This window comes from Lichenostomus cassidix, chromosome 7 (assembly GCF_008360975.1).
Source record: "Lichenostomus cassidix isolate B80296 chromosome 7, HeHo_3.0, whole genome shotgun sequence".
Classification (NCBI taxonomy): domain Eukaryota; kingdom Metazoa; phylum Chordata; class Aves; order Passeriformes; family Meliphagidae; genus Lichenostomus; species Lichenostomus cassidix.
Window position 1 is genome coordinate 22842793 of NC_139488.1, and position 13392 is coordinate 22856184.

Genomic DNA, 13392 nt, shown 5'->3' on the forward strand with positions numbered 1-13392 from the left:
CTCTGGTTCTTTAGGATGCCACAAAATCCCCCAGGAGTGGGCAGTCACGCTGCAAAACATCCAGGTAAGATGCCTCAGTTTCCCTTTCTGATGACCATCCTTAAGCTCCCTCCCACCAACACTTTGCTTCTCCAGATGTGCTACAGCTGGGAGATGCTCCCAATGGAGAAGACACAGTGGTTATGACCCACCATCCCTAACCTGGATCCCCAAGACACCCCAAGAGGACTGGGAGCAGGGGAAAGGCTGCAGGCAGCTGTGTCCCATGTGTCCCAGCCTATCTTGCAGGGTGGGGAAGAGTCCCTGTGTCCCCTCATGTCATGACAACGGTCCTCTCCCTTGGCCAGGAGCATGAGCCTGACTGCAGCCATGGAGAGCAGCTGTGAGCTGGACCTGGTGTACATCACGGAGCGGATCATTGCCGTCTCCTACCCCAGCACGGCCGAGGAGCAGAGTTACTGCAACAACCTCCGAGAAGTGGCCCACATGCTCAAGTCCAAGCATGGGAACAACTATGTGGTGAGTGGCACAGCTGGGTCTCTGTCAGGCTGGGGAAGGGGCTGGGGTGCTCAGACCCTGGGGATGGGTGCTTGCATTCTTGTCTCTGTCTGGACTCTGTTGAGGGAGGGTCTTTGCACCATGGTGGATGGATTTTTTCTTCATTGAAGGTTATCAGTCATTTTCGGATGCTGTAGGAGTTTTTGGTTATTGTATTGCCCTGTGGCAATGTGTTACTCAGGGTGATGTGTCTGGGGAAACATCTCATGGCTGGATTTGGGAAGGCTGTGGGGTGAGGAAGAGGTGAGGTGGCAGCAAGGGAGGAATATGTCTTCTCACTCTGTTTTTCCTCTTCTCTGAAGCTTTTCAACCTCTCTGAGCGAAGACGTGATGTCAACAAACTTCACCCCAAGGTGGGTCACAGCTGTGAGAAGCAGAAGGGGTCTTGGGGACCTCAGGGCAGGGCTGTCTGCAGGACCAGCTTCCTGCTACAAGACATCTGGGGAAGGAACAGCCATCTTTTCTATTCTACCCAACTGGGAAAAACCCTGAGACTTCACACTGTGTTTGTGGTATCTCAGCCTGACTCCCACAGCCCCCTATTCCCAGCCCAAAACTGGCTATTTGGAATCTCCTGGAGACCTTCCTAAGGTCCTTATCCCTGTGACAATAGGGGAGTCCTCAGAAGCTGAGCCAAGTAAGCTGGGGTGAGGGGCCTGAGATTTGGGACTGCAATGGCCGCCCTGGGCCAGGGATCTTGGAAGTGGGGTGCATGTTTGGGGTTAGGAGGTGCATGTCAGAGCAACACGGTAATGCGCACTCTGGGTACAAGCCCTGGGCTTTGCACACTGGCAGGCTGGGGACTCCGCAAGGGAGTGCATGTGGATGTGACCCCAGGCTGTTCCCCCTGTTCAGGTGCTGGATTTTGGGTGGCCTGACATGCACACCCCTGCGCTGGAGAAGATCTGCAGCATTTGCAAAGCCATGGACACGTGGCTCAACGCGGCAACACACAACGTGGTGGTGCTGCACAACAAGGTGGGCAGGACCCGTCACTGGGGCACAGTGATGGGGGCATTGGGAGTGTGTGGGGCTGCAGGGGTTGGGCTGAGCAGCCTCAGAGGCTGAGAGATGTAGGGAATGTGGTGGTTTGTGGCTTGGGGTGTGGGTAGGTGTCAGCACGTATGTGTAGATTGATGCGTGTCTAATAAGGGTTGGGGGGTCTGTGGGCTGGCGTGTGCATATAGGGACCAGTGTGTGCCTCTGTGTGGGATGGCTCTGCCCAGGTGCTCACAGGCATGGCTGCCCCTGTGACACCCCTTCTGCTGTGTGCCTGCAGGGGAACCGTGGCCGGCTGGGGGTGGTAGTGGCTGCCTACATGCACTACAGCAACATCTCAGCCAGGTGAGAGAGACATGAGGTCCTGGGGTGGCCCTGGGGCCCACTGGTGACCTCCATCCCAGCGGGGCTGGGGTGCTGGTGCCAATACTTTCCTTTGACCTCATCTGCCCTTTCATCCCCACAGTGCTGACCAGGCTCTGGACAGGTTTGCCATGAAGCGCTTCTACGAGGATAAGGTGGTGCCGGTAGGACAGCCATCGCAGAAGAGGTGGGTCCTGGCACACCTTTGCAGGCTGGGTTTTTAACCCACAGGGTGGTTGGATGCAGGAGTCCAAGGTGGATATTCCTCTGTGGGTCCTGCCCCTGAGCTGCCTGTCTGCCCTCCAGGTACATCCATTACTTCAGTGGGCTCCTCTCCGGCAGCATCAAGATGAACAACAAGCCCCTCTTCCTCCACCACGTCATCATGCACGGCATCCCCAACTTTGAGTCGAAAGGCGGTAGGTGCCCTCAGCTGCTTCTCCAGCCTGCTTCCCCCCACACCACCATCCCACACTGCCTGGCCAGGCTTGTCCTCCAGGGGGATATTTTCCACCGTTTCCTTTGCAATTTGAATTTCCCTTTCTCTCTCAGAGAAGGTTCACTCATATTAGCAGGGTGCTACCCTTTTCTGGCAGAGATGCCCTCAGAGGATGTGCTCCCGATCCTGGGCACTAACCTGAGTGTGGGGTGACAATGTTTTTCTGACAACTTTTGGAAGGATGGCAGCAGACTGGGACTGGGGTTTGGCATGCTGTACCCTGTCTGGTGCTGGTACCTCACCCAGATCATCATCCCACCCCTATCCCCAGCCCAGCACTCACCCTAGGTCCTACAGGACCCAAACTGTGAGGGCTTTGCCCTTTCTCAGCCCATCCACAGCATCCTTTCTGCCCATTGCAGATGTTGCCCTTGGTCGATGCGGGCTGGCTGGGGCGGGGGAGCGGCTGTTTGCCTTGGCTCCCTCCCTGTTTGGATTTCTCCCCCGTGACTAATCCCTGCCCTGGCCCCTCCGCCCAGCCGGCTAACAGCAGTGTGCCTTTTCTCCCCGCCTTGATGTCTTCCAGGTTGTCGGCCCTTCCTGAAAATCTACCAGGCCATGCAGCCCGTCTACACCTCGGGGATCTAGTAACTATCTCCTCACCATGAGGCTTTCCTCCTGCCCAGTGTGGGGGGCATGGCAAGCGCGGGAAGATGGAGAGGGTCAAGGACAAGTCCCCCGCGGTCTTGTTGTCTGTGCTTAGTCTGTTTGGGGTCCAGGGAACTGAAAAAAGGGGCTTCCTATTTTTTGGAGGTGGTAACTAGCTATACTGGGCCATACTGGACCCTTCTGCTGAGAGGGCTGTAGTGACTCTGCATATCAGCAGAGGGAGCCTGGGGCTGCACGGAGCCTGGGGCTGGGTGTCCCCGGAGGGAGTGGGGATGAGGATAGGGACATGTCCCTGGGAGCTGAAGGCATTTCTTCTCTCCCTGCCCAAAGAACTGCTCCTCCTGCGTGAATTAGTCCTCACAGATTACAGAATATTCTGAGTTGGAAGAGTCCCACAAGGATCATCGAGTCCAACTCCTAAGTAAATGGCCCATATGGGGATTGAACTCACAACCTCAGTGTTATTAGCACTGTGCTCTGACCAGCTGAGCTAATATCCTCTTTCTTTTTCCAAAAAAAGATTTTCCCCTGTTTTAATCTCCCCACAACTTTTTCTGATGCTACTCCTGGGAGCAGGCATTGGTGAAGGCAAAGCAGGAGTTGATTTCCCTAGCCTCCCAGACACTCTGCCAGTGCCACATCCCAGTCTGGGTGGGACCCCTGGCTCCTGGTCTCCCTGGAGAGAGCAGAGCACCTCACCTCTGGGGTGTTCCCATCTCAACCCCCTGGACCAGGATCTCACTTCCATGCAGCCATGGGTCCCCGTTAGCTGAGATTTACTGCCATCCCAGCCTTGCCTTTCAGCTTTTAATAGACTGTTTATGGGATGCCTGTAATAAACTCCAGGTTTATCTTGCCTGTGAAATCCAACTCCTTTCTTCCCTTGTCCCAGGCTGCTGACGCCACCGCCCGTCGGCAGCCTGTCGGCGGTGCTTTGGGAGGGGAGGGCTTCCTGTGGGGAAACTGAGGCAGGGAGAAGAGTCTTCCCTGCGATTTCTCCCTCTGTATCCTAAGCCCCGCTTGAGCCGTGAGAGCTGGGTGGATGGCTGATAGCCCAGCCTTGGCACTTGGAACCTAGTCAAACTCTCCCACCCAGCAGTTTTTGCACCCTTGCTGAGCTGTGCCTCAGTTTCCCCTTCCTGTCCTCCCTCCACTGGGAATGGGTTCCCCTTGGGGTGGTGGATGGGATGCCCTTCAGTCACAGGGAAGGCCAGCTCTGTGCTTTGCACCTTTCCTGGCTGGATTTGGGTGGAAGGGCTGGTTGAGGTGGTGCTGGGAGTTCTTGGGGGCTCTGCATTGCAGTTCACATCCCCCCACCATTCCTCTCTGCAGCAATGTGCAAGGAGACAGCCAGACAGGCATCTGCATCACCATTGAGCCTGGCTTGCTGCTCAAGGGCGATATCTTGGTAAGGATCCTCAGCTCAGCTCCTGGCGTAGGAAGCAGCCAGGGGTTGGGTGGTCGCCTTGCCTCGGGACCCCCAGATTCCCCCTTGCCCAGGTCTGGGGCCTTATCCTGATGGCCTATCCCTGTTCCCCTCTGCAGCTGAAGTGCTACCACAAGAAGTTTCGCAGCCCTACCCGTGACGTGATTTTCCGTGTGCAGTTCCACACGTGTGCTGTGCATGACCTTGACGTCGTCTTTGGCAAGGAGGACCTGGATGAAGCCTTCAGAGGTAACCGCCCTGGCACTTCTCTGCTCCAGACTCCCTCATCCTCCTGCCCTTGTAACTCTGGTGTCATCATGGGGACATCTGGGCACCCATCCCAGATCCACCCCCGATGAAACAGGGCACCCTGCTCCATCTGCAGGGTGTGGTGCTGCTCGGGAAGTGGTGGCACCATCATCCCTTTCTTTGCCAAAACCATTACTGATGCAGAGGGGCTGCCTCGGGGTTGTTCTGGGGGCTGAGATGCACTGCCCCTTGCAGGAATATCCCCTAGCAGCTCCCAGCCTTAAGCTGGCCTGTAGGTGTGTTTTGGGTGACTGGCTACTGCTGGAGGTATAGGTGGAGATGGTCCCTTTATTCTGCTCTCTCCTTGCCAGATGACCGCTTCCCCGAGTATGGGAAGGTGGAGTTCGTGTTCTCCTATGGCCCTGAGAAGATCCAAGGTATGGCTGGCTCAGTGCCATGGGGATTTGGAGCTGGATGTTGTCTCCTTTCCCTCTCCTCATCTGTATCCTCTGCTCCCTCCCTTGTGACCTCCACCTGCCCCATTGCACCCCTTTGTCACCAGGGTGGCGTGAGGCATCCAGCCAGTAAGGCTGATCTAGGAGCACCCATGGATGCCCTATCTCTCTTGCTCTGTTCCTGAGGAGGCTGCTCTGCAAAGCCCTTGCTGGCCCAGGAGAGATGGAAGAAATGTTTGGGAATGAAGGAAGTCTGGACTTCCCTTGCTCAGAAAGTCCAGACCCATGCACACTCACTGTCAGTCTGTGTGCTGGTCTCTAGGCAATCCCAAAAGCCCCAGGCAATTTTGTACACCTTGTTTGTGAGTCTTGCTCATCCATCTCTTGATGCTGCCCTTCCTATGAGACTCTCCTGCCTTGCCCTATGGCTCCTGCTCTTCTTTCCTTGCATGCGCTTTTCTCCACCTACTCCCCTGTCCCACCATTGCTGGTTTCATTGTCATCCCATCTGACCATCCTGCATCTTTCCAGGCATGGAGCACCTGGAGAATGGGCCCAGTGTTTCTGTGGACTACAACACGTCTGACCCACTCATCCGGTGGGACTCCTACGAGAACTTCAACATCCAGCGTGAGGACAGTGCAGAGGGGGCCTGGGCTGAGCCACCCCTGCCCAGCAAGCACCTGGAGAAAGGTTAGGGCTCACAAGGTGGTCAAAGTGTCCACGTGGAAATACCCCCCACCCCAGGAAAGGGGGCACTGGTGGGCAGCAGAGCTGAGGACAGGTGGCTGCTGGTGGGAGGAGTGTGGCCATGGGATGGGAGAGGAAGATCTTGTGGACTTTGCCTTCTACCGCAGTGCCAGGGAGCTTAGGCTCTTCTTTTCGGCACTTTGCTGTCAAAGTCCTGTTTGCACAAGCAGAGTCCAGCCCTAGTTTATGCCCCAGAGCTTTAGGAAATCCAAACCCCATGTCTGCAGGACCTAATGGGGAGACCATTAGGTATCCCATGCTAATGTTCCGCATGCTGCAAGCATGGCAGGATGTAGCTGTGCCTTAGTTATCCCTAGGGAATGAGGTTGTCTTGCTGGCCTTGAAGGGTCTGCTCCATCTCTCAGAGCTGGGAAAAGTCCCTTGAGCACCCATTTTGTTGCATCAAGTTGTCTGCTGTCACCCACTTGGCAGGAGTGGGCAGGACTTGTATGTGAAAGGGTGGTGGGCCCCTGTCCTGGAGGCAAGGCCACCCGTGGCCAAACATGCCTGGACTTTTCCTGGCCAGATCTGGATAGGTGTCCCTGGAGCAGGGACAGCTGTAGTCCCTGATGTCCCTTAAGGTCACCGTCTGCTTTGAGTGGGAGCTGTGCATGGCCATGCTTGCGGTGGAGGGTGAGGTCTGGGTGCCTGGGGCAGGTGAGACTGTCTCTGCTATGGTGGTCACATGGAACCAGACCTGGGATGGCTGTGTGGAGCTGGCACGGGCACTTGCCTTGGCACAGGGCAGTAAACAGGCAACTCTTGATGTGCAGGCTCAGCTATGTGGTAGGAGCTGGGGAGCTGTGGGTCCACCTTCAAGCTGGCAAGACTGCCTGGCAGCTCCCTCCTGCCTTACAGAGACCTGCATTGCATTCATTCCCCTCTGGACCCTGGGCCAGAGCTTCGGCATCCCCAGCCCCTCACAGGGTTGCTGGGGTACCCCAGGACTCATCTCTGTCCTCTCATGGGGGTCTTGGTGAATATTGGGGTGGCAGAAGTACCCCAAGGGCTCCTCTCCATTCCCCCTTGGAGGTCTTAGCAGGTGTCAGGGCTGTGGAGGTACCTCCATGTGCTGACTGGGCTGTCCTCTCTGTTGGGAGGGTGGCAACAGGGAATTGAGGACACATTGAATTTGTAAACACTGCCCCTGTTTGGAGATGAGCCGGGACTGTGGGAGGGTGAAGCTGCAGGCAGGATGCTGCCCTCTGACCAATGCCAGCACAAGCAGCTGCAAGAAGCCCTTCTATAGGGGGTCTTTTGCCAGCTGCCTCATGGGACACTTCGAGCAGTGGTGGTGGGAGTCAGCGTGGGCTCGAGGGGCTCCCATCTTCCTCCCTCTCCGTTGCGCTTTTCCTCTTTTCCAGCCTGTCGCAAGCCAGGATGGGGATCCTGGTGTCCGGCTGTGCAGGGGGGGTCCCTGTTTATGGTCGTTCTTGCCTTATTTGGTCAGGGAATTGCACGCCACATTTTTGGCACCACCAGGCGTGAGCAAGCGGCGTCTGGGGGTGGAGGGGGGTGAGGCTGGCACCGAGACCCACGCCAGGCTGGGATCAGCCGCTGCTCCTTGTCCCTGCCACTGCCCGTCCTGCCACTCGGCAAAGGCTCCCCACAGACCGTCGCTGCAGCCCGGGCCAACGGGATTGGGATCGCCTGCCAAACGGTGGGTTCCCCCATGCCTCGTCTCTGCTGGCCACAGCCGCTCTCAGTGGAGGTGGATGCCCTTTCTCCAGCAGCTTTGTGTCAGCATGCGGTTCCCATAAGGGCTGGGGGGTGCCTGTCACGGAGGGATGGTCCTTTGTGACCCCAAAGCTGGAGGGGCAGGTGGGTGGCTTGGGGATGGTGTCTGTCCTGGTGTTCCCCTTGCCTCTGCTGTGCTTACCTGTGGGGACTTGGGGAAGGGAAACTCAGTTGCAATGGGGTTATTGAGTAAGCTCTTCCAGAGCAGGGGGCATGAGAGGGGGATCTGTACCCCCACATCTTGCTCTCTGGCTGAGGGGACACAGCTGGATTCAACAGGCTATCTGTGAGCCACTTCCATGGGACAGGCTGGCCCATCAGCGAACTTGCCCTCCTGCTTTACTCAGGCAGGGTCTCTGCTGCCCATCGTGTTTGGGCTGCCCTGTGGTTCTTAGGGAGAGTGGGGTACGCTGGGATACCCTCCAGCCTGTCCCTCTGCCCCTCATCCATGTCCACACAGCATGGGGAAGGCAAGTGGCTCTGTCTGCCCTCCTTCCTCCTTCTCAAAGGGGCTTTGGGATCAGTGGTGGCTGTGTGGCAGGCTCCTGCTGCAGTCCCCATAGCCGTTGGTTGGCTGAGGGTGTTTGAAGGCTGAAGGGAGGTGGTGGCATGCTTCTTCCTCTGTCTGTTTTTGTGGTTGCCAGCACTGTGGTACCTCTCCTTGGGGTGCTAAGCTGGCTCCAGGGAGGCAGGAGTAGGCTGGTAGATGGATGTGGCATTGCTGGGTTTGCAGCTGGTTGGAGGATTACTGCAGAGAAGTTTTTGGGGTACTGCAGATGTTGGTGGGTAACTCTGGATATATGGCCTGGTTTGTTTTTGCTGAGCAAACCAATGCTGATGGTGAACAGGGTGCTGGGATTGGCATGGAGTCAGTGGAGGGGGTGTCCCCAAAGTCTGGATATGTGACTGTTGTGTGGGGACCCCAAGCTCTGCCATCCCAAGGTGGTGTGAGAAAATATGAAAGGGCTGGGCATGTGTCCCCAAACCAGCAGCTCCCTGTAACCACTAGCCCTTGGACCCACCATGGGCTGACCCTGCCTGCCCTGTCATTTTACCGGGCCTGGAAGAGAGTGGCTAGGGCTAGGCCAAATCCAACATCTGCGAGAGAGTTGCTAAATCCCCACCTGAGTCATGGTTCTGGCGTAGGGCTCCCCTGCAGCTCATCTCCACTCGTAGGGCAGGGCTGACTGGGGTGGGGACTGGGATGAGCATCCCACCCTTCCAGTGAGGGGAGGTTAACAGCAGAGCCTGAATCACACGTGGCAAAGCTCAGGGGGTCCCGGAGCCCCACAAATGGAGCTGGATGCTGATCCTGCACTTTCCCATGCAGGAGAAAGCCCCTCGATGGGGTCACCATCATTTTTGTTCCCCACGTGGGTCAGCATCTCATGGGTTACACCTTTCCTAGTGGGGTCAAATCCTGTCCCACTTACCAGGGGCTGAGGCTGCCCAGGAGGGTAGGCCAGGCTGTGCAGAGGTGGAGACCCAAATGGGCCAGGCCAGAGCTGTTAAATCCATTGCCGGAGCTGCTGGCGGGCTGCTACTCTCCCCCGGCATCTGGATAGGTCCCTAGGCCAGACTCAGTGGGGATGGGGGCCACTGGCTTTCCTCTTGCCTTCACCAGCTGACTAAAGCTGAAAGAATCTGCTTCCCTTTCGTTATTCTGCCCCTCTCCGCTGCTCTCTGCTCCATCCGCTGCAAGGTAAGGGCATGTTGGGGTGGGCATTTTGGAGGGCAGTGGAGATCTGCATGGGCCGGGTGGGAATTCACAGGGAGTGTGCCCCTTGCTTCTGGTTATTCCTCATGGGTGAAATGCTGGAGCATCTATGGGCTTGGCTAGACATTTCAGCTGGAGTGTGGCTATTCCCGGGGCAGGATCTGTCCTCTGACCTGGTATTTTGGGTTGTCATGTGGAGTGGTGGTGGGGTTTGTTCCTACTGGAACCGGGAACCAGGCAGGATTGGGATGCAGGGAGAGAGAGACCAGCTGGTGGAAGCTCAGCCCCTTCTCCTCCCTCTTTAAACTCCTTAAAGTCAAAACTTGTAGCAGTTCATGTGCTTAGGGCTGGGGCTGTCCCTGGGCAGGAGTGGGGAGCTATGTCTCTTCCCTCCCGCAACCGACACAACTGGGACAAAAAATAAGGCAGAGAAACAAGCAAATTTTGGAGGTTTTGGAAGGACGCTGGCTTGGCGTGTGGTATTATCTGAGAGCAAACAGGGCTGTGAGTCAGGGGGCCGGCTGGAAACACTGCTCTCATCCCCTGCCGTCATCCACGGGGGTGTGGGAAATGCATGGTTTGGGGGATTAGAGTGGAGAGAGCCTCACGTTTTGCCGAGTATGTTGGATCAATTGAGGAGTGGAGTCCTGAGCATGGGTTCAGGCAGGGGCCCGGACGTGGGGTGGGCTTGCTGTCACGTGGACCAGCAAATTGTCAGCACCATCCCAGCATGGATTTGACTTGGGATGGAGCAGTTTGGTCTCAGACAGCTCTGGGGTGGACGGGATCATGCCATACCTCCTGTCACGGAGCAGGGCAGTGTGTGCATCCCGAAAACAGTGCTGGCATGTCCATGCTGTGCCCGTGGTGCTGGCAGGGCAGGCAAGAGGATTGTGAAAATGGGTCAGCAGGGTCGGCGGCTTGTCCATGGCTGGTTTCCACCCCTCTTTGGCTGTGTAGTTATTTCAGATGAAGAAACTCAAGTCTCCAGCTAGACATTTAAATTTGCAGACCTGTCTGGGTTTCAGCATCATGCGTGGCTTAGAAGGACATTCCCACCCTGAATGTGTCGCTGCTGTTTGGGGACAGGTGTGACGCGTGCACACAGAAGCCGGCCAGGGCTGGGTGTCTCAAATGAGGGGTCACCCAGTGGGTGGATGCTCAGTGCCCGGTGCGAGGTAGGCAGGCTGTCCAGCTGTCCGGCTGTCTCTCTTGCCTAGGAAACAGTTAACGCGGCGGAGCTCTGCCTGTGGAGGAAGTAGTTAATATTCATAGCTGGAAGCTGTCTGTCTGGCTGTCCTCCCTCCATGGCTCCCACCCTCTCCGCACCTCACTGAGGTTAACTCGGGCTGGGGCTGGAGCTTGGGCGGCCCCGCCGCCTTCCCCGCGCCGCTCCCCTTCCCCTCCCGCTCCTCCCTGTGGTCCCTGTGTGGTCTGGGGCGGAGGGGAGCACAGCCGCACCTCCTCGCTTCCATCCCATCTCCGGCCTCTGCCACCTTCGGCTCCTCCATCCTCCCCTCCAGCTCCCCGTGTACTGGGGTTCCCCGTATCCCACCCCTTCCGGCGCCCTGCCGCCGTCCGGGTGCCCCCCTCGCGGCCCCGCGGGACACGGGAAGGGAGTAGCTCCCTCCGCGAGAGGGAAAGCAAAGCCAAAGGGACAAACGCCAACTCAAGCCAGCTCCAGGCCGTCAGCTCCTGTCCTGGACGGACACACGGAGCTGGCTGCAGACGCCGTTCGAACTGCCACCACACCAGGTGCCCTCGGAAGGCTCTGGTGCTGGAAGGAGTGAAGGAAAGGGATTTTGCTGCCTGCTCCTTCCCTTCGCCTGGGATCTTTTCATCCCGTCCCTTTTGGTAAGTCCTGACTTTGCTCTTCTTTGGGCTGGGGGCTTGGTGGGGAATTCATGGCTGTGGTGACCCACGGCTCAGGGGCTGGGGTTGCTCCGTGGCATCATATCTGGTTACAGGATGAAACCAGAGATGAAGGGGCTAAACTCTTCCCTGTGAGATTCAGCTCACACCCTGCAGCCTGCAAAGGGTCCCGGCACCCCAGGGTCTTCCCTGCGGGCTGATGCTCCAGAGGTGCCCTGGGGCCAGGGCTCTGAGTGGTGGGGAGCGGAGGCAGCAGGTGGGAAGCTGCTGGGGGCAGGACAGGGTGAGACACGGTGATGCCACAGCCTTATCTTCTGCACCGGTGCAGAGCCCTGGACGGGATTTGTGCTGGTGCACGATGCTGTGTGCTGCACTCCACATTGTGTCAGGCAGATGCCTGGGATTTTGGGGATGAGAGTTGCTGCCCTTGGTGTTGTTGCACTTGTCCTGGACCAGGTTTTTTCCTGAGTGTAGCTGCAGGGTGCTGGAGAGGGAGAGCACAGAGCACTGTTCCTCTGGGGCAGCAAGCCTGGCTGCAGGGCTGGGACCAGGCTGGGCTCAGTGCTTCCCGCAGCTGCCTCCAAACAGCCGGAGCAGATAGAGCCAGAGCAGAGCTGTGTCGGGGCTGAGCCCAGGGCAAACCCAGCCCACGATAGGATGGCACAGCCTGCCAGGCTGGAGCTGCTCCGACCTTCAGGGGTGAAATCTGACCTTGCTGGGAGCTGCAGACACTTTGCAAATGGGCTCTTGAGAGCTTGCTGCTTTGAGGGTGGCTGGTTTGGCTAAGGCGTTCTGTCCTGTTATCCCTTAGTATTTTATTTTATTTTATTTTATTTTTTATTTTTTATTTTTTATTTTGTTTTGTTTTGTTTCAAACTTCTCAGATGACAAGCGATAGAATCACTTCAGCAATAGTGTGGCCCAGGGATAGTGGAGGAGGCTTCAGAATGGCAGTGATAGCAAGATTTGTGTCATGGCATCAGAGCCCAGGAGGTACATGGGGTTGAGGAGAGGATGAATAATCAGGTATGGGGCAGAGCAGCTGTAGGACGAGGGCTTGGCTGATGGCTGAGCTGTCACAGGCTGCTCCTTGCTTACTACACTGGTACTGCTCTTGGAGGGGTAGCTACCAGCTCTGCTATGTCCCCTCCTGGCCAGAGGGTCTGAGAAAAGTGGGATGTAGCACTCAGGGCATTCTGGCTCTGCCATGAACTGCATTGTGCCCCATCCTGACATTTGTCCCAGACGTGGGGCAGTGCCCAGCCCCAAGAGTAATTAACGTCTTTCCGGTCTGTCTTCTCCCTTGGTACCACATGCTTACATTTATATTTATTTATTCCCTTCTCCTTTCTATTCCTCTGCCCTTTTTATCCCAGCCCTCATCCTGGCTTTTGCCCTGTTTCCCAAGACCAGCCAGCACCCATTGCTGCCATCAGTCAGGAGGGCTGCGCCTTTCCCCCTGTCTCCAAGTCTTCCAGCATTGACACTGCCCCTGGATAAGCTACTTTTTTCTTTCTCCCTCCATGGAAAGGATTTCCTTCCCTCTCTTCCCCTTTTCCCCAGTATGGGAGGTGTTGTGGAGTCAAATGCTACTGGCTCCTGGCTGTCCTGGCTGGATGAAGGAGCTCTGAGGCTCCAGGAGAAATTCTCACTCTTTGCCATACCAAATGCCTAGAGAGGACCTTGCTGCATGGTCCTGGGACATCTTCAAGCCAACGGCAGGCTTTGGGTCTCAGCTGCCTCCTTGGGATACTGCCAGTGGGGATTCAGGAGTGGAAAATCAGCGACATGGAGAGGGCCCTGACTTGGTAGGACTTGGGCTCGGTGTTACTGCCCCCCGTTGGCTTATGGAGAAGGGGGTTGCTGGCGTGGGAGCTGCTGGAGTGCGGGTGCGGCAGCGTGTGACTGGTTAAGCTGTCCCGGCTCGGAAGTGTTTTGCTTGCAGATAGGACCGCTCTGATTTCACACTATCGTGTTAGGGCCGTCTTCCGTCCCTGACTCAGCCGCCTGGCCCCCCGCCAGGGAAGAGTCATTTTTTCCTCCAAAAGAAAGTGTTTAACACTGCTCGCGGGACCTTCCAGGAAACCTCGTCAGGGAGCTGGAAAAACAAGAGTCTGCAGCCTGGTCGGTGCTGCGCTTGCTCTGACCGGGGCCGGGG

At 57.0% G+C, this 13392-nt stretch overlaps 1 protein-coding gene across 32 annotated transcripts in view; it reads left to right on the top strand.

Annotated features, from left to right (window-relative positions):
- Positions 1-13392, top strand: part of TNS1 (tensin 1) — a 66663-nt gene that overhangs the window by 25025 nt on the left and 28246 nt on the right. For all 32 annotated transcript variants that reach the window (XM_085066817.1, XM_085066825.1, XM_085066836.1 and 29 more), the window contains 12 exons: positions 15-64; positions 348-519; positions 861-911; positions 1414-1536; positions 1838-1902; positions 2024-2107; positions 2227-2339; positions 2946-3006; positions 4361-4436; positions 4574-4703; positions 5075-5140; positions 5690-5851. In XM_085066817.1, the coding sequence (XP_084922943.1) occupies positions 15-64; positions 348-519; positions 861-911; positions 1414-1536; positions 1838-1902; positions 2024-2107; positions 2227-2339; positions 2946-3006; positions 4361-4436; positions 4574-4703; positions 5075-5140; positions 5690-5851 (1153 nt within the window). The remainder of the gene's footprint in view (positions 1-14; positions 65-347; positions 520-860; positions 912-1413; positions 1537-1837; positions 1903-2023; positions 2108-2226; positions 2340-2945; positions 3007-4360; positions 4437-4573; positions 4704-5074; positions 5141-5689; positions 5852-13392) is intronic.